Source organism: Octopus bimaculoides, chromosome 9 (assembly GCF_046866305.1).
Source record: "Octopus bimaculoides isolate indiv1 chromosome 9, ASM4686630v1, whole genome shotgun sequence".
Lineage (NCBI taxonomy): Eukaryota > Metazoa > Mollusca > Cephalopoda > Octopoda > Octopodidae > Octopus > Octopus bimaculoides.
The window spans coordinates 44425601-44445775 of NC_142936.1; the positions used below are offsets into that span (position 1 = coordinate 44425601).

At 37.7% G+C, this 20175-nt stretch overlaps 1 protein-coding gene and 3 non-coding genes across 4 annotated transcripts; all 4 read left to right on the forward strand.

The window, feature by feature from the left end:
* Window positions 1-6564: 6564 nt before the first annotated feature.
* On the forward strand, window positions 6565-7451 carry LOC149134111 (protein ZBED8-like). The gene has a single exon (XM_089358187.1). The coding sequence runs from the start codon at window positions 6567-6569 to the stop codon at window positions 7449-7451; it is 885 nt and encodes a 294-aa protein (XP_089214313.1). The 5' UTR covers window positions 6565-6566.
* Window positions 7452-11811: 4360 nt separating this feature from the next.
* Trnak-uuu (transfer RNA lysine (anticodon UUU)) lies at window positions 11812-11903 on the forward strand. Its single transcript is given in 2 exon segments — window positions 11812-11848; window positions 11868-11903. It is a non-coding gene; the product is annotated as a tRNA-Lys (tRNA).
* Window positions 11904-14905: 3002 nt separating this feature from the next.
* Window positions 14906-14997, forward strand: Trnak-uuu (transfer RNA lysine (anticodon UUU)). Its single transcript is given in 2 exon segments — window positions 14906-14942; window positions 14962-14997. It is a non-coding gene; the product is annotated as a tRNA-Lys (tRNA).
* A 3016-nt stretch (window positions 14998-18013) lies between these two features.
* Trnak-uuu (transfer RNA lysine (anticodon UUU)) lies at window positions 18014-18105 on the forward strand. The gene is given in 2 exon segments: window positions 18014-18050; window positions 18070-18105. It is a non-coding gene; the product is annotated as a tRNA-Lys (tRNA).
* The last annotated feature ends 2070 nt before the right edge of the window (window positions 18106-20175 follow it).

Consider the following 20175-nt stretch of genomic DNA (forward strand, 5'->3'; position numbering starts at 1 on the left):
AACTTTAGGGTTTTTTGTTTTCATGCGTATTTCTGCTAGGAATATTTTGGTGGGTCGACAGCGATGTTGAATAGGTCATATATCGATGTTTGTATTGTAGGTACATGAAAGCCTCGCTGTGTCAGACCGAGCGAGCAATAGTGAGAGAGGTAAAACTGGTGAGGTGGGACACAGACAGACAGAGTCAGACAGACAGAACCAGACAGACAGACAGACAGACAGACAGACAGAAACAGAGAGAGACAGACTGAGAAAGAGAGAGAGAGGAAAAGAGAGAGAGAGGAAAACAGAGAGAGAGAGACAGAGACAGAGACAGACAGAGTTAGCCCACGTGCAGTCAGTTTACATCACAGGTACTCAAATTTTTTGGGTCACTGCCCCTCTCATTGACACATAACGCCCTCAGCGTCCCACCCCTATTTTTATGTATAAATAAATACTTTATATTATACTAATTTATATATACTATGAAACATTTGATATTTTAAATATTATATACTTAGTGTTCAATACGATAATAATCTTAGAAATTCATAGGGTCCCACATTCTACTGCCTTCCACTCAATGCCTCCTTTTTCTTACACAGCAGCACCCACATCCCACATGGACCCTCTCGACGCCCACCGGGGAGTAGTAGCGCCCACTTTCAGAACCTGTAGTTTACGTAACTGAAACCACTGCTAACTGTTTTATTCGAGGTCTAAATAAACGGGATCTAGTTTATCGTGCTTTGATGAAGTTAGAGTGTTAAAAATAGAGATATGTTTTCAAGGATGTGGATTGCCATTATGTTTACAGCACGCGAAGAGGAGGAATTCCGGAATTATGAATGACTCTTCCTCCACTCTTGTCTGTTTCCTCAAATATCTCTTCAAATTGAATATCTTTCAATTGCATTTCAGCAGGAATACGTTTAGGAGAATGAAGGTTATGTTATGTTGATAGTTGAAATGTATGAATCTGAAAGAAAAGTGGTAGATGCTAAAGTCGACGGCGCAGAAGTGCATGAGCCGACCGGTGGATAAATATTCATTTTCAATAAAGTTGTAAGGACAAGTTCATGTGAAGTGGACAATATTGGTTCATATAAAATCTAAGAGAGTCTTTACTCGTCCGTTCGCATAGCTCAGTCGGTAGAGCATCAGACTTTTAATCGCTAAGTAATCAATTGATCTGAAGGACGTGAGTTCAAATCACCCCTCCGAATGAATGTTTTCATTTTTACTTTATTGAAATGTTTTGCATATCTGAAGATTTACACTGGTTTAATGTCTACACGTTTCTTGTGTTCCCTTCAAAACACCTTTTCCTTTGAAAACATGAAGTAACCCATTGCATAGTGTGGAAAAATTGTATCAATATTTTCTGTCTTTGAATTGGATGTTAAATTATTGTCCTATATTGATGGTTTTTATGGTTTTTATTACTTAAAATGTTTATTTACAACACTTTACGTTCTGATTTCATATCCAGTCGTGGTCAACTTTGTCTTTCACTACCCCAGATTCAATAAAACAAAGAACCTGTCAAGAACTGGAGGAATGCTCTCATCAAAATTATTTGCTTTTATCTGAATCAGAAACAATTATCGCAAGGTGCAAGCTAGTAGAATCCTTGGAAAGTCGGAAAACATACATTGCGGTATTTACTCCGACACTTTAATTTCTGAGTTCAAATACCGCCGAGGTCAACTTTGAATTTCAGTTTTTGAGGCCTTAAAAATAAAGTAGCTGGAAGTCACTGGAGCCAATGGTCTTAATCAATCAGTAACCAAGTAAATAAATAAGTAAAGTATACGTTGGTCATGTTACTAAATGAGAAACCTAAAAACTTTGCATTTTCTTGCTTTAAGGCGAGTATCACCTAGGAAAATGTTGGTGGATCAATGCGAGGGAGGTTGAAGAGAGACAGACAGAGATGGGTGAGGTGAAAGACAGACAGAGACAGGCAGACAGAAATAGACAGAGACAGACAAAGAATGAGAAGGAGAGAGAGGCAGTGAGAGAGAGAGAGAGACAGACAGAGAGACAGACAAACAGACAGACAGGCAAACAGATTTAGCCCACGTTCAGTCAGTTTACATCAGAGATTCTCAAACTTTTTGGGTCACTGCCCCTCTCATGGCCACATAACGCCCTCAGCGCCCCACCTCTATGTTTATGTATAAATAAATTCTTTATATCATACTAATTTATATACAGTATGAAACATTTGATATTTAAAATATTATATACTTAGTGTACAATACGATAATAATCTTAGAAATTTATAGTGTCCCTCAATCTACTGCCTTCCACTCAATGCCTCCTTTTTCTTACACAGCAGCATCCACATCCCACATGGACCCTATCGACGCCCACCGGGGAGTAGTAGCGCCCACTTTCAGAACCTATAATTTACGTAACTGAAACCACTGCTAACTGTTTTATTAGAGGTCTAAATAAACGGGTTCTAGTTTATCGTGCTTTGATGAGCTTAGCGTCTGGAAAAATAGAGATATGTTTTCAAGGATGTGGATTGCCATTATGTTTACAGCATTAGAAGAGGAGGAATTCCGGAATTTTGAATGACTCTTCCTCGACTCGTGTCTGTTTCCACAAATATCTGTTCATATTGGTTCATACTAAATGTAAGAATGTGTTTGTTTTACCGCCCGCATAGCTCAGTCGGTAGAGCATCAGTCTTTTAATCGCTAAGTTAGCAAGTGATCTGATGGTCGTGGGTTCATGTCCACTTGCAGGTGAATGTTTTAATTTTTACTCAATTGAAATGTTTTGCATGTCTGAAGATTTATACTGGTTTAATGTCCACACGTGTCTTTCGTTAACTTGAAAATAACTTTTCCTTTGAAAACATGAAGTAACCCATTGCATAGTGTGGAGAAATTGTATCAATATTTTCTGTCTTTGAATTGGATGTTAAATTATTGTCCTATATTGATGGTTTTTATGGTTTTTATTACTTAAAATGTTTATTTATAACACTTTCCATTCTGATTTCATATCCAGTCGTCGTCAACTTTGTCTTTCCCTACCCCAGCTTCAATAAAACAAAGTACCAGTAAAGAACTGGGGTAATCCTCTCATCAAAATTATTTGCTTTGTATCTAAATCAGAAACAATTATCACAATGAGCAAGATTGTTGAATCATTGGAAGGTAGCTGGAAATCACTGGAATCAATGGTCTTAATGAACCAGTAACCTAGTAAATAAATAAATAAAATATACGTGGGTCATGTTCGTAAATCAGAAACCTGAAAACTTTGCTGTTTTTTGTTTTCAGGGGAGTTTCTGCTAGGAATATTTTGGTGGATCGACAGCGATTTTGAATAGGTCATGTGATCGATGTTTGCATTGTAGGTACATGGATGTCTGGCTATGTCAGAGCGAGGGAGCTTGAATTAGAGAGAGAAAACGGGTGAGGTGGAAGACAGATGGACAGAGCCAGACAGACAGAAATAGACAGAGACGGACAGAAAAAAAACAGAGAGAGAGAGAGAGATAGATAGATAGAGAGAGAGAGAGGGAGAGAGAGAGAGAGAGAGAGAGAGAGAGAGAGACAGACAGACAGAGTTAGCCTCGTGCAGTCAGTTTACATCAGAGATTCTCAAACTTTTTGGGTCACTGCCCCTCTCATGGCCACATAACGCCCTCAGCGCCCCACCCCTATTTTTATGTATAAATAAATACTTTATATTATACTAATTTATATACAGTATGAAACATTTGATATTTAAAATATTATATACTTAGTGTACAATACGATAATAATCTTAGAAATTCATAGGGTCCCCCATTCTACTGCCTTCCACTCAATGCCTCCTTAGTGTTCAATACGATAATAATCTTAGAAATTCATAGGGTCCCCCAATCTACTGCCTTCCACTCAATGCCTCCTTTTTCTTACACACCAGCACCCACATGGACGATCTCGACGCCCACCGGGGAGTAGTAGCGCCCACTTTCAGAACCTGTAGTTTACGTAACTGAAACCACTGCTAACTGTTTTATTCGAGGTCTAAATAAACGGGATCTAGTTTATCGTGCTTTGATGAGCTTAAAGTGTTAAAAATAGAGATATGTTTTCAAGGATGTGGATTACCATTATGTTTACAGGATTAGAAGAGGAGGAATTCCGGAATTTTGAATGAGTCTTCCTCGACTCGTGTCTGTTTCTTCAAATATCTGTTCAAATTGAATATCTTTCAATTGCATTTTTGCAGGAATACGTTTAGGAGAATGAAGGTTATGTTATGTTGAGAGTTGAAATGTATGAATCTGAAAGAAAAGTGGTAGATGCTAAAGTCGACGGCACAGAAGTGCATGAGCCGACCGGTGGATAAATATTCATTTTCCATAAAGTTATGAGGATAAGTTCGTGTGAAGTGAGCAATATTGGTTCATATAAAATCTAAGAACGCGCTCACTCGTCCGTTCGCATAGCTCAGTCGGTAGAGCATCAGACTTTTAATCGCTCAGTAAGAAAGTGATCTGAGGGTCGTGTGTTCAAGTCTCCCGTCCGAAAGAATGTTTTCATTTGTACTTTATTGAAATGTTTTGCATATCTGAAGATTTATACTGGTTTAATGTCTACACGTTTCTTGTGTTCACTTCAAAACACCTTTTCCTTTGAAAACATAATGTAACCCATTGCATAGTGTGGAAAAATTGTATCAATATTTTCTGTCTTTGAATTGGATGTTTAATTATTGTCCTATATTGATGGTTTTTATGGTTTTTATTACTTAAAATGTTTATTTACAACACTTTACGTTGTAATTGCTAAGTAAACAAATGATCTGAAGGTCGTTAGTTCAAGTCTCCCGAATGAATGTTTTCATTTTACTTGATTGAAATGTTTTGCATATCTGAATTGGATGTTAAATTATTGTCCTATATTGATGGTTTTCATGGTTTTTATTACTTAAAATGTTTATTAACAACACTTTACATTCTAATTTCATATCCAGTCGTGGTCCACTTTATCTTTCACTACCCCAGCTTCAATAAAACAAAGTACCAGTCAAGAACTAGAAGAATGCTCTCATCAAAATTATTTGCTTTTATCTGAATCAGAAACAATTATCGCAAGGAGCAAGCTAAGAGAATCCTTGGAAAGTCGGAAAACATACATTGCCGTATTTGCTCCGACACTTTAATTTCTGAGTTCAAATACCGCCGAGGTCAACTTTGAATTTCAGTTTTTGAGGCCTTAAAAATAAAGTAGGTGGAAGTCACTGGAGCCAATGGTCTTAATCAATCAGTAACCAAGTAAATACATGGATGTCTGGCTATGTCAGAGCGAGGGAGCTTGAGTTAGAGAGAGAAAACGGGTGAGGTGGAAGACAGATGGACAGAGCCAGACAGACAGAAATAGACAGAGACAGACAGAAAAAAACAGAGAGACAGTGATTCCCAAGGTGGGGCGTACGCCCCACTGGTGGGGCCTGAGAAAATTCAGGTGGGGCGCGGGGCATAGACGTGGGCTGTGAAAATATTTGTACATGACGAGCGGTCATCGCAGGCACAACCTTAGATTCCGTCTTTCCTTTGAAGCCTCCACATCGGAAACTCTCGCACCCCAGCGAGACAAAGAAGATCCCGCACTGAGCAATAAACTTACGCGCATCCCTATACATGTAGCATGAATCACTACTGGCAGTAAATGATGCATGAAATTTTCATCGACAGGAACTGCTGGCATTACTATTCAGATAAGCCAATCAATTGCCTCAATTAGTTTATACTGAAGAGTGCGCGCATCTAAGCTTTGTTATAACAGCCGGCAAAAAATAGTCTATAAATTGGGGTTAAACCACAGCTCTTTATTTCAACATAAACTATGCAGTGATTTTTTCAAGGCAGCAGCCAACTCAGCTCAGGTGACTCGTTGTTGCCGGTTGTTTCCACGAATCACTTTCTTTTCACACTGCAAAATTCATCGTCTCCATCGCTTTCTTGGATTTGTGTCATCTCCCGAGACTTTCAATACTGTACCTTTCAATTTTAATATCTTTTGTTAGCCCTATTGAAAATGAGCAAACCAAACAAGAAGAAAACTCGTCAATACGCGGTGGAGTTTTTGAAGTTTGGATTCATTCCTGATGAGCATGATGAGCGTAAACCGTTTTGCTTATTATGTAATCAGACGATGAGCAATGAGTCAATGAAGGCAGGTAGGCTGGAAGCGCACTTAAAGGTAAGACATCCTAATAATTCTAATTTAGATTTGGAATACTTCAAATCATTGAAAGAAAAATTTAAAAACCGAACAAAACTCACTTCACTATTTCATGCAAAACAAGCGCCTCATACTCGTGCCCTTGAAGCCAGCTACGAAATCTCCTTGCTTATAGCAAAACATGGAAAGAATCACACTATTGGAGAGCAACTGATTAAACCTGCTATCTCAATATTCTTAAAAACTGTATTACAAAAAGATGATGGAGATATCAGGACTATGCCACTCAGTAATAACACTGTCTCGAATAGAATAGATGAAATGGGGCAAGATGTTGAAAGCCAGCTCATTGAGAAATTAAAATTGCGTAAGTTTTCATTACAAATGGACGAATCCACAATCCGGGACAGTGAGGCTCTGTTATTGACTTATGTGAGGTATATTGACCACGAGGAGTTTCAGGAAGAGATGCTGTTCTGCGAATCGTTTGAAACCACCACAACTGCAAATGATATTTACATCAAAATCAAACATTATTTGGATGCAAACAAAATACCAAAGGAAAACTTACTGGCATGTGCGGCAGACGGTGCACCTGCCATGATGGGCAAGAATACGGGATGCTTAAAAATGATGAAGGATGAAAATCCAAACATGTTGACTGTCCATTGTGTAATACACCGAGAAAACTTGGTTGCCAAGAAATTGTCCCCTGTTCTTAACAAGATTCTTCAAAGTGTGATCAAGTGTGTCAACAGCATTAAAAGAAATTCTAAATCTGAACGTCTTTTTAAGCAGTTTTGTATAAATCAAAGTGCCGAACATGTTCGATTATTGCTTCATACAGAAGTAAGATGGCTATCAAGTGGAAACTGCTTAAAGAGGTTCATGGAATTATTTGATCAGATTAACGACTTTCTTAGTGATAAATGTGAAATGAAATTGCTGTCAACAACGGATGGAAAAGCATTTGTCAGTTATTTGACAGACATATTTGAGAAACTTGGAAACTTGAATAAACAACTTCAAGGTGCAAACATGACACTTATTGATGCAAAAGCAAAGATTTTTGGATTTATTACAGCTCTCGAATTATGGAAAAAGAAATTTTCCAAAAGAAATTTCAGTGAACCTTACTGGTTGAGTAAATGTGAAATAACGAATGATGCTGGCATTGTAATTATTGATCATTTAAATATCTTGATAAAGGATTTCAATGACAGATTTTGCGATTTAAAGGCAATGAATTTTCCTTCTTGGTTAACTTAACCGCTTCTGATTAACGTTTCTGATGCTACAATCCAATACCAAGAAGAGTTATCAGAATTACAACATGATGAATCAGTGAAGACTTTGTTTAAATTGAAAGGTGCAAAGATGTGGCTATATGACGAGGTTGAAAGAAAATATCCTAAAATTTCTACATCAGCGAGAGAGCTACTGATTCCTTTCCCTTCGTCTTATTTGGTCGAATGTGGTTTTAGTGCAGTTGATAATTTGCTCGAAGCCAAGAGAATCCGGCTTGAGATTACAAGACGTGGCGATTTACGACTGAAATTAACAAAGTTGTCTCCTCAAATTAAAAACTTGTGCTGTATGCATCAGGCACAGGGTTCTCACTAAATTAGTCGAGCTGACCGTCAAATAATTGAACTGAAAAAACGTGTTTCTTTATTCTTTATAAATTGACATTTTTTAAAAACGTGAGAAATCGTAATAATTTTATCGATTTGTTGGGTGTTATGCACTTTCAGTGCCTGTTGTTTCAATTCTAAAGCTATTTTTTTGTATTTTGAATACAATTTTTTTATTTTTGATTTTTTTCAATTGTAAGTAGGCCCACATGTACTGGTAAATGTGAGTGGACATGGGAAAAGGTGGGGCGTAAAAACTTTTGCTATGAAAAAGTGGGGCGCCGGGAAAAAAGGTTGGGAAACACTGAGAGAGAGTGAGAGATAGATAGAGAGAGATAGAGAGAGAGAGAGAGAGACAGACAGACAGACAGACAGACAGACAGACAGACAGACAGACAGACAGACAGAGTTAGCCTCGTGCAGTCAGTTTACATCAGAGATTCTCAAACTTTTTGGGTCACTGCTCCTCTCATGGCCACATAACGCCCTGAGCACCCCACCCCTATGTTTATGTATAAATAAATACTTTATATTATACTAATTTATATATACTATGAAACATTTGATATTTTAAATATTATATACTTAGTGTTCAATACGATAATAATCTTAGAAATTCATAGGGTCCCCCAATCTACTGCCTTCCAGTCAATGCCTCCTTTTTCTTACACACCAGCACCCACATGGACGATCTCGACGCCCACCGGGGAGTAGTAGCGTCCACTTTCAGAACCTGTAGTTTACGTAACTGAAACCACTGCTAACTGTTTTATTCGAGGTCTAAATAAACGAGGTCTAGTTTATCGAGCTTTGATGAAGTTAGCGTATTAAAAATAGAGATATGTTTTCAAGGATGTGGATTACCATTATGTTTACAGGTTTAGAAGAGGAGGAATTCCGGAATTTTGAATGAGTCTTCCTCGACTCGTGTCTGTTTCCTCAAATATCTGTTCAAATTGAATATCATTCAATTGCATTTTTGCAGGAATACGTTTAGGAGAATGAAGGTTATGTTATGTTGATAGTTGAAATGTATGAATCTGAAAGAAAAGTGGTAGATGCTAAAGTCGACGGCGCAGAAATGCATGAGCCGACCGGTGGATAAATATTCATTTTCAATAAAGTTATGGGGATAAGTTCGTGTGAAGTGAGCAATATTGGTTCATATAAAATCTAAGAACGTATTAATACGTCCGTCCGCATAGCTCAGTCGGTAGAGCTTCAGCCTTTTAATCGCTAAGTAAACAAACGATCTGAAGGTCGTGAGTTCAAGTCTCCCGAATGAATGTTTTCATTTTACTTGATTGAAATGTTTTGCATATCTGAATTGGATGTTAAATTATTGTCCTATATTGATGGTTTTTATGGTTTTTATTACTTAAAATGTTTATTAACAACACTTAACATTCTAATTTCATATCCAGTCGTGGTCAACTTTGTCTTTCACTACCCCAGCTTCAATAAAACAAAGTACCAGTCCAGAACTAGAAGAATGCTCTCATCAAAATTATTTGCTTTTATCTGAATCAGAAACAATTATCGCAAGGAGCAAGCTAAGAGATTCCTTGGAAAGTCGGAAAACATACATTGCCGTATTTGCTCCGACACTTTAATTTCTGAGTTCAAATACCGCCGAGGTCAACTTTGAATTTCAGTTTTTGAGGCCTTAAAAATAAAGTAGGTGGAAGTCACTGGAGCCAATGGTCTTAATCAATCAGAAACCAAGTAAATAAATAAGTAAAGTATACGTTGGTCATGTTACTAAATGAGAAACCTGAAAACTTTGCATTTTTTTGCTTTAAGTCGAGTATCTCCTAGGAAAATTTTGGTGGATCAAGGCGAGGGAGGTGGAAGACAGACAGACAGAGACAGACAGACAGAAATAGACAGAGACAGACAGAGATAGAGAGAGAGAGAGAGAGAGAGAGGGAGAGAGAGAGATAGAGAGAGAGAGAGACAGAGACAGAGTTAGCCCACATGCAGTCAGTTTACATCAGAGATTCTCAAACTTTTTGGGTCCTTTTTCTTACACACCAGAACCCACATGGACCCTCTCGACGCCCACCGGGAAGTAGTAGCGTCCACTTTCAGAACCTATAATTTACGTAACTGAAACCACTGCTAACTGTTTTATTCGAGGTCTAAATAAACGAGGTCTAGTTTATCGAGCTTTGATGAAGTTAGCGTGTTAAAAATAGAGATATGTTTTCAAGGATGTGGATTACCATTATGTTTACAGCACGCGAAGAGGAGGAATTCCGGAATTTTGAATGACTCTTCCTCGACTCTTGTCTGTTTCCTGAAATATCTCTTCAAATTGAATATCTTTCAATTGCATTTCAGCAGGAATACGTTTAGGAGAATGAAGGTTATGTTATGTTGATAGTTGAAATGTATGAATCTGAAAGAAAAGTGGTAGATGCTAAAGTCGACGGCGCAGAAATGCATGAGCCGACCGGTGGATAAATATTCATTTTCAATAAAGTTATGGGGATAAGTTCGTGTGAAGTGAGCAATATTGGTTCATATAAAATCTAAGAACGTATTAATACGTCCGTCCGCATAGCTCAGTCGGTAGAGCTTCAGCCTTTTAATCGCTAAGTAAACAAACGATCTGAAGGTCGTGAGTTCAAGTCTCCCGAATGAATGTTTTCATTTTACTTGAATGAAATGTTTTGCATATCTGAATTGGATGTTAAATTATTGTCCTATATTGATGGTTTTTATGGTTTTTATTACTTAAAATGTTTATTAACAACACTTAACATTCTAATTTCATATCCAGTCGTGGTCAACTTTGTCTTTCACTACCCCAGCTTCAATAAAACAAAGTACCAGTCCAGAACTAGAAGAATGCTCTCATCAAAATTATTTGCTTTTATCTGAATCAGAAACAATTATCGCAAGGAGCAAGCTAAGAGAATCCTTGGAAAGTCGGAAAACATACATTGCCGTATTTGCTCCGACACTTTAATTTCTGAGTTCAAATACCGCCGAGGTCAACTTTGAATTTCAGTTTTTGAGGCCTTAAAAATAAAGTAGGTGGAAGTCACTGGAGCCAATGGTCTTAATCAATCAGAAACCAAGTAAATAAATAAGTAAAGTATACGTTGGTCATGTTACTAAATGAGAAACCTGAAAACTTTGCATTTTTTTGCTTTAAGTCGAGTATCTCCTAGGAAAATTTTGGTGGATCAAGGCGAGGGAGGTGGAAGACAGACAGACAGAGACAGGTGAGGTGGAAGACAGACAGACAGAGACAGGTGAGGTGGAAGACAGACAGACAGAGATAGACAGAGACAGACAGACAGAAATAGACAGAGACAGACAGAGATAGATAGAGAGAGAGAGAGAGAGAGACAGACAGAGAGACAGAGACAGAGTTAGCCCACATGCAGTCAGTTTACATCAGAGATTCTCAAACTTTTTGGGTCCTTTTTCTTACACACCAGAACCCACATGGACCCTCTCGACGCCCACCGGGAAGTAGTAGCGCCCACTTTCAGAACCTATAATTTACGTAACTGAAACCACTGCTAACTGTTTTATTCGAGGTCTAAATAAACGAGGTCTAGTTTATCGAGCTTTGATGAAGTTAGCGTGTTAAAAATAGAGATATGTTTTCAAGGATGTGGATTACCATTATGTTTACAGCACGCGAAGAGGAGGAATTCCGGAATTTTGAATGACTCTTCCTCGACTCTTGTCTGTTTCCTGAAATATCTCTTCAAATTGAATATCTTTCAATTGCATTTCAGCAGGAATACGTTTAGGAGAATGAAGGTTATGTTATGTTGATAGTTGAAATGTATGAATCTGAAAGAAAAGTGGTAGATGCTAAAATCTTGAAAAGTGCTATTACCAAAGTCGAAGGAGCGGAAGTGCATGATCCGACTGGTGTAAAAATATTTATTTTCAAGAAAGTTATGAGGATAAGATCGTGTGAAGTGGGCAATATTGGTTCATTCTAAATGTAAGAATGTGTTAGATGCACCGCCCGCATAGCTCAGTCGGTAGAGCATCAGACTTTTAATCGCTAAGTTAGCAAGTGATCTGAGGGTCGTGGGTTCAAGTCCCCCTGCGGGCGAATGTTTTCATTTTTACTCAATTGAAATGTTTTGCATGTCTGAAGATTTATACTGGTTTAATGTCTACACGTGTCTTTCGTTAACTTCAAAATAACTTTTCCTTTGAAAACATGAAGTAACCCATTGCATAGTGTGGAGAAATTGTATCAATATTTTCTGTCTTTGAATTGGATGTTAAATTATTGTCCTATATTGATGGTTTTTATGATTTTTATTACTTAAAATGTTTATTTATAACACTTTCCATTCTGATTTCATATCCAGTCGTGGTCAACTTTGTCTTTCCCTACCCCAGCTTCAACAAAACAAAGTACCAGTAAAGAACTGGGGTAATCCTCTCATCAAAATTATTTGCTTTGTATCTAAATCAGAAACAATTATCACAATGAGCAAGATTGTTGAATCATTGGAAGGTAGCTGGAAATCACTGGAATCAATGGTCTTAATGAACCAGTAACCTAGTAAATAAATAAATAAAATATACGTGGGTCATGTTCGTAAATCAGAAACCTGAAAACTTTGTGGTTTTTGTTTTCAGGGGAGTTTCTGCTAGGAATATTTTGGTGGATCGACAGCGATTTTGAATAGGTCATGTGATCGATGTTTGCATTGGAGGTACATGGATGTCTGGCTATGTCAGAGCGAGGGAGCTTGAGTTAGAGAGAGAAAACGGGTGAGGTGGAAGACAGATGGACAGAGCCAGACAGACAGAAATAGACCGAGACAGACAGAAAAAAAACAGAGAGAGAGAGAGAGAGAGAGAGAAAGAGAGAGAGAGAGAGAGAGAGAGAGAGAGAGAGGGAGAAAGAGAGAGAGAGATAGACAGACAGAGTTAGCCTCGTGCAGTCAGTTTACATCAGAGATTCTCAAACTTTTTGGGTCATTGCTCCACTCATGGCCACATAACGCCCTGAGCACCCCACCCCTATGTTTATGTATAAATAAATACTTTATATTATACTAATTGATATATACTATGAAACATTTGATATTTTAAATATTATATACTTAGTGTTCAATACGATAATAATCTTAGAAATTCATAGGGTCCCCCAATCTACTGCCTTCCACTCAATGCCTCCTTTTTCTTACACACCAGCACCCACATGGACGATCTCGACGCCCACCGGGGAGTAGTAGCGCCCACTTTCAGAACCTGTAGTTTACGTAACTGAAACCACTGTTAACTGTTTTATTCGAGGTCTAAATAAACGAGGTCTAGTTTATCGAGCTTTGATGAAGTTAGCGTATTAAAAATAGAGATATGTTTTCAAGGATGTGGATTACCATTATGTTTACAGGTTTAGAAGAGGAGGAATTCCGGAATTTTGAATGAGTCTTCCTCGACTCGTGTCTGTTTCCTCAAATATCTGTTCAAATTGAATATCTTTCAATTGCATTTTTGCAGGAATACGTTTAGGAGAATGAAGGTTATGTTATGTTGATAGTTGAAATGTATGAATCTGAAAGAAAAGTGGTAGATGCTAAAGTCGACGGCGCAGAAATGCATGAGCCGACCGGTGGATAAATATTCATTTTCAATAAAGTTATGGGGATAAGTTCGTGTGAAGTGAGCAATATTGGTTCATATAAAATCTAAGAACGTGTTAATACGTCCGTCCGCATAGCTCAGTGGGTAGAGCATCAGCCTTTTAATCGCTAAGTAAACAAATGATCTGAAGGTCGTTAGTTCAAGTCTCCCGAATGAATGTTTTCATTTTACTTCATTGAAATGTTTTGCATATCTGAATTGGATGTTAAATTATTGTCCTATATTGATGGTTTTTATGGCTTTTATTACTTAAAATGTTTATTAACAACACTTTACATTCTAATTTCATATCCAGTCGTGGTCAACTTTGTCTTTCACTACCCCAGCTTCAATAAAACAAAGTACCAGTCAAGAACTAGAAGAATGCTCTCATCAAAATTATTTGCTTTTAACTGAATCAGAAACAATTATCGCAAGGAGCAAGCTACGAGAATCCTTGGAAAGTCGGAAAACATACTTTGCCGTATTTGCTCCGACACTTTAATTTCTGAGTTCAAATACCGCCGAGGTCAACTTTGAATTTCAGTTTTTGAGGCCTTAAAAATAAAGTAGGTGGAAGTCACTGGAGCCAATGGTCTTAATCAATCAGTAACCAAGTAAATAAATAAGTAAAGTATACGTTGGTCATGTTACTAAATGAGAAACCTGAAAACTTTGCATTTTTTTGCTTTAAGTCGAGTATCTCCTAGGAAAATTTTGGTGGATCAAGGCGAGGGAGGTGGAAGACAGACAGACAGAGACAGACAGACAGAAATAGACAGAGACAGACAGAGATAGAGAGAGAGAGAGAGAGAGAGGGAGAGAGAGAGATAGAGAGAGAGAGAGACAGAGACAGAGTTAGCCCACATGCAGTCAGTTTACATCAGAGATTCTCAAACTTTTTGGGTCCTTTTTCTTACACACCAGAACCCACATGGACCCTCTCGACGCCCACCGGGAAGTAGTAGCGTCCACTTTCAGAACCTATAATTTACGTAACTGAAACCACTGCTAACTGTTTTATTCGAGGTCTAAATAAACGAGGTCTAGTTTATCGAGCTTTGATGAAGTTAGCGTGTTAAAAATAGAGATATGTTTTCAAGGATGTGGATTACCATTATGTTTACAGCACGCGAAGAGGAGGAATTCCGGAATTTTGAATGACTCTTCCTCGACTCTTGTCTGTTTCCTGAAATATCTCTTCAAATTGAATATCTTTCAATTGCATTTCAGCAGGAATACGTTTAGGAGAATGAAGGTTATGTTATGTTGATAGTTGAAATGTATGAATCTGAAAGAAAAGTGGTAGATGCTAAAATCTTGAAAAGTGCTATTACCAAAGTCGAAGGAGCGGAAGTGCATGATCCGACTGGTGTAAAAATATTTATTTTCAAGAAAGTTATGAGGATAAGATCGTGTGAAGTGGGCAATATTGGTTCATTCTAAATGTAAGAATGTGTTAGTTGCACCGCCCGCATAGCTCAGTCGGTAGAGCATCAGACTTTTAATCGCTAAGTTAGCAAGTGATCTGAGGGTCGTGGGTTCAAGTCCCCCTGCGGGCGAATGTTTTCATTTTTACTCAATTGAAATGTTTTGCATGTCTGAAGATTTATACTGGTTTAATGTCTACACGTGTCTTTCGTTAACTTCAAAATAACTTTTCCTTTGAAAACATGAAGTAACCCATTGCATAGTGTGGAGAAATTGTATCAATATTTTCTGTCTTTGAATTGGATGTTAAATTATTGTCCTATATTGATGGTTTTTATGATTTTTATTACTTAAAATGTTTATTTATAACACTTTCCATTCTGATTTCATATCCAGTCGTGGTCAACTTTGTCTTTCCCTACCGCAGCTTCAACAAAACAAAGTACCAGTAAAGAACTGGGGTAATCCTCTCATCAAAATTATTTGCTTTGTATCTAAATCAGAAACAATTATCACAATGAGCAAGATTGTTGAATCATTGGAAGGTAGCTGGAAATCACTGGAATCAATGGTCTTAATGAACCAGTAACCTAGTAAATAAATAAATAAGATATACGTGGGTCATGTTCGTAAATCAGAAACCTGAAAACTTTGTGGTTTTTGTTTTCAGGGCAGTTTCTGCTAGGAATATTTTGGTGGATCGACAGCGATTTTGAATAGGTCATGTGATCTATGTTTGCATTGGAGGTACATGGATGTCTGGCTATGTCAGAGCGAGGGAGCTTGAGTTAGAGAGAGAAAACGGGTGAGGTGGAAGACAGATGGACAGAGCCAGACAGACAGAAATAGACAGAGACAGACAGAAAAAAAACAGAGAGAGAGAGAGAGAGAGAGAGAGAGAGAGAGAGAGAGAGAGAGAGAGAGATAGACAGACAGAGTTAGCCTCGTGCAGTCAGTTTACATCAGAGATTCTCAAACCTTTTGGGTCACTGCTCCTCTCCTGGCCACGTAACGCCCTGAGCACCCCACCCCTATGTTTATGTATAAATAAATACTTTATATTATACTACTTTATATATACTATGAAACATTTGATATTTTAAATATTATATACTTAGTGTTCAATACGATAATAATCTTAGAAATTCATAGGGTCCCCCAATCTACTGCCTTCCACTCAATGCCTCCTTTTTCTTACACACCAGCACCCACATGGACGATCTCGACGCCCACCGGGGAGTAGTAGGGCCCACTTTCAGAACCTGTAGTTTACGTAACTGAAACCACTGCTAACTGTTTTATTCGAGGTCTAAATAAACGAGGTCTAGTTTATCGAGCTTTGATGAAGTTAGCGTGTTAAAAATAGAGATATGTTTTCAAGGATGTGGATTACCATTATGTTTACAGGATTAGAAGAGGAGGAATTCCGGAATTTTGAATGAGTCTTCCTCGACTCGTGTCTGTTTCCTCAAATATCTGTTCAAATTGAATATCTTTCAATTGCATTTTTGCAGGAATACGTTTAGGAGAATGAAGGTTATGTTATGTTGATAGTTGAAATGTATGAATCTGAAAGAAAAGTGGTAGATGCTAAAGTCGACGGCGCAGAAATGCATGAGCCGACCGGTGGATAAATATTCATTTTCAATAAAGTTATGGGGATAAGTTCGTGTGAAGTGAGCAATATTGGTTCATATAAAATCTAAGAACGTGTTAATACGTCCGTCCGAATAGCTCAGTCGGTAGAACATCAGCCTTTTAATCGCTAAGTAAACAAATGATCTGATGGTCGTTAGTTCAAGTCTCCCGAATGAATGTTTTCATTTTACTTCATTGAAATGTTTTGCATATCTGAATTGGATGTTAAATTATTGTCCTATATTGATGGTTTTTATGGCTTTTATTACTTAAAATGTTTATTAACAACACTTTACATTCTAATTTCATATCCAGTCGTGGTCAACTTTGTCTTTCACTACCCCAGCTTCAATAAAACAAAGTACCAGTCAAGAACTAGAAGAATGCTCTCATCAAAATTATTTGCTTTTAACTGAATCAGAAACAATTATCGCAAGGAGCAAGCTAAGAGAATCCTTGGAAAGTCGGAAAACATACTTTGCCGTATTTGCTCCGACACTTTAATTTCTGAGTTCAAATACCGCCGAGGTCAACTTTGAATTTCAGTTTTTGAGGCCTTAAAAATAAAGTAGGTGGAAGTCACTGGAGCCAATGGTCTTAATCAATCAGTAACCAAGTAAATAAATAAGTAAAGTATACGTTGGTCATGTTACTAAATGAGAAACCTGAAAACTTTGCATTTTTTTGCTTTAAGTCGAGTATCTCCTAGGAAAATTTTGGTGGATCAAGGCGAGGGAGGTGGAAGACAGACAGACAGAGACAGGTGAGGTGGAAGACAGACAGACAGAGACAGACAGACAGAGACAGACAGACAGAAATAGACAGAGACAGACAGAGATAGAGAGAGAGAGAGAGAGGGAGAGAGAGAGAGAGAGAGCGAGAGAGACAGAGACAGAGTTAGCCCACATGCAGTCAGTTTACATCAGAGATTCTCAAACTTTTTGGGTCCTTTTTCTTACACACCAGAACCCACATGGTCCCTCTCGACGCCCACCGGGAAGTAGTAGCGCCCACTTTCAGAACCTATAATTTACGTAACTGAAACCACTGCTAACTGTTTTATTCGAGGTCTAAATAAACGAGGTCTAGTTTATCGAGCTTTGATGAAGTTAGCGTGTTAAAAATAGAGATATGTTTTCAAGGATGTGGATTACCATTATGTTTACAGCACGCGAAGAGGAGGAATTCCGGAATTTTGAATGACTCTTCCTCGACTCTTGTCTGTTTCCTGAAATATCTCTTCAAATTGAATATCTTTCAATTGCATTTCAGCAGGAATACGTTTAGGAGATTGAAGGTTATGTTATGTTGATAGTTGAAATGTATGAATCTGAAAGAAAAGTGGTAGATGCTAAAATCTTGAAAAGTGCTATTACCAAAGTCGAAGGAGCGGAAGTGCATGATCCGACTGGTGTAAAAATATTTATTTTCAAGAAAGTTATGAGGATAAGATCGTGTGAAGTGGGCAATATTGGTTCATGCTAAATGTAAGAATGTGTTAGTTGCACCGCCCGCATAGCTCAGTCGGTAGAGCATCAGACTTTTAATCGCTAAATTAGCAAGTGATCTGAGGGTCGTGGGTTCAAGTCCCCCTGCGGGCGAATGTTTTCATTTTTACTCAATTGAAATGTTTTGCATGTCTGAAGATTTATACTGGTTTAATGTCCACACGTGTCTTTCGCTAACTTCAAAATAACTTTTCCTTTGAAAACATGAAGTAACCCATTGCATAGTGTGGAGAAATTGTATCAATATTTTCTGTCTTTGAATTGGATGTTAAATTATTGTCCTATATTGATGGTTTTTATGATTTTTATTACTTAAAATGTTTATTTATAACACTTTCCATTCTGATTTCATATCCAGTCGTGGTCAACTTTGTCTTTCCCTACCCCAGCTTCAACAAAACAAAGTACCAGTAAAGAACTGGGGTAATCCTCTCATCAAAATTATTTGCTTTGTATCTAAATCAGAAACAATTATCACAATGAGCAAGATTGTTGAATCATTGGAAGGTAGCTGGAAATCACTGGAATCAATGGTCTTAATGAACCAGTAACCTAGTAAATAAATAAATAAAATATACGTGGGTCATGTTCGTAAATCAGAAACCTGAAAACTTAGTGGTTTTTGTTTTCAGGGCAGTTTCTGCTAGGAATATTTTGGTGGATCGACAGCGATTTTGAATAGGTCATGTGATCGATGTTTGCATTGGAGGTACATGGATGTCTGGCTATGTCAGAGTGAGGGAGCTTGAGTTAGAGAGAGAAAACGGGTGAGGTGGAAGACAGATGGACAGAGCCAGACAGACAGAAATAGACAGAGACAGACAGAAAAAAAACAGAGAGAGAGAGAGAGAGAGAGAAAGAGAGAGAGAGAGAGAGAGAGAGAGAGAGAGAGAGAGAGAGAGAGAGAGAGAAAGAGAGAGAGAGATAGACAGACAGAGTTAGCCTCGTGCAGTCAGTTTACATCAGAGATTCTCAAACTTTTTGGGTCATTGCTCCACTCATGGCCACATAACGCCCTGAGCACCCCACCCCTATGTTTATGTATAAATAAATACTTTATATTATACTAATTGATATATACTTTGAAACATTTGATATTTTAAATATTATATACTTAGTGTTCAATACGATAATAATCTTAGAAATTCATAGGGTCCCCCAATCTACTGCCTTCCACTCAATGCCTCCTTTTTCTTACACACCAGCACCCACATGGACGATCTCGACGCCCACCGGGGAGTAGTAGCGCCCACTTTCAGAACCTGTAGTTTACGTAACTGAAACCACTGTTAACTGTTTTATTCGAGGTCTAAATAAACGAGGTCTAGTTTATCGAGCTTTGATGAAGTTAGCGTATTAAAAATAGAGATATGTTTTCAAGGATGTGGATTACCATTATGTTTACAGGTTTAGAAGAGGAGGAATTCCGGAATTTTGAATGAGTCTTCCTCGACTCGTGTCTGTTTCCTCAAATATCTGTTCAAATTGAATATCTTTCAATTGCATTTTTGCAGGAATACGTTTAGGAGAATGAAGGTTATGTTATGTTGATAGTTGAAATGTATGAATCTGAAAGAAAAGTGGTAGATGCTAAAGTCGACGGCGCAGAAATGCATGAGCCGACCGGTGGATAAATATTCATTTTCAATAAAGTTATGGGGATAAGTTCGTGTGAAGTGAGCAATATTGGTTCATATAAAATCTAAGAACGTGTTAATACGTCCGTCCGCATAGCTCAGTCAGTAGAGCATCAGCCTTTTAATCGCTAAGTAAAGAAATGATCTGAAGGTCGTTAGTTCTAGTCTCCCGAATGAATGTTTTCATTTTACTTCATTGAAATGTTTTGCATATCTGAATTGGATGTTAAATTATTGTCCTATATTGATGGTTTTTATGGCTTTTATTACTTAAAATGTTTATTAACAACACTTTACATTCCAATTTCATATCCAGTCGTGGTCAACTTTGTCTTTCACTACCCCAGCTTCAATAAAACAAAGTACCAGTCAAGGACTAGAAGAATGCTCTCATCAAAATTATTTGCTTTTAACTGAATCAGAAACAATTATCGCAAGGAGCAAGCTAAGAGAATCCTTGGAAAGTCGGAAAACATACTTTGCCGTATTTGCTCCGACACTTTAATTTCTGAGTTCAAATACCGCC

Coding starts and splice junctions, on each gene's coding strand:
- LOC149134111 (XM_089358187.1), top strand. CDS start 6,567: ATGGACGAATCCACAATCCGGGACAGTGAGGCTCTGTTATTGACTTAT.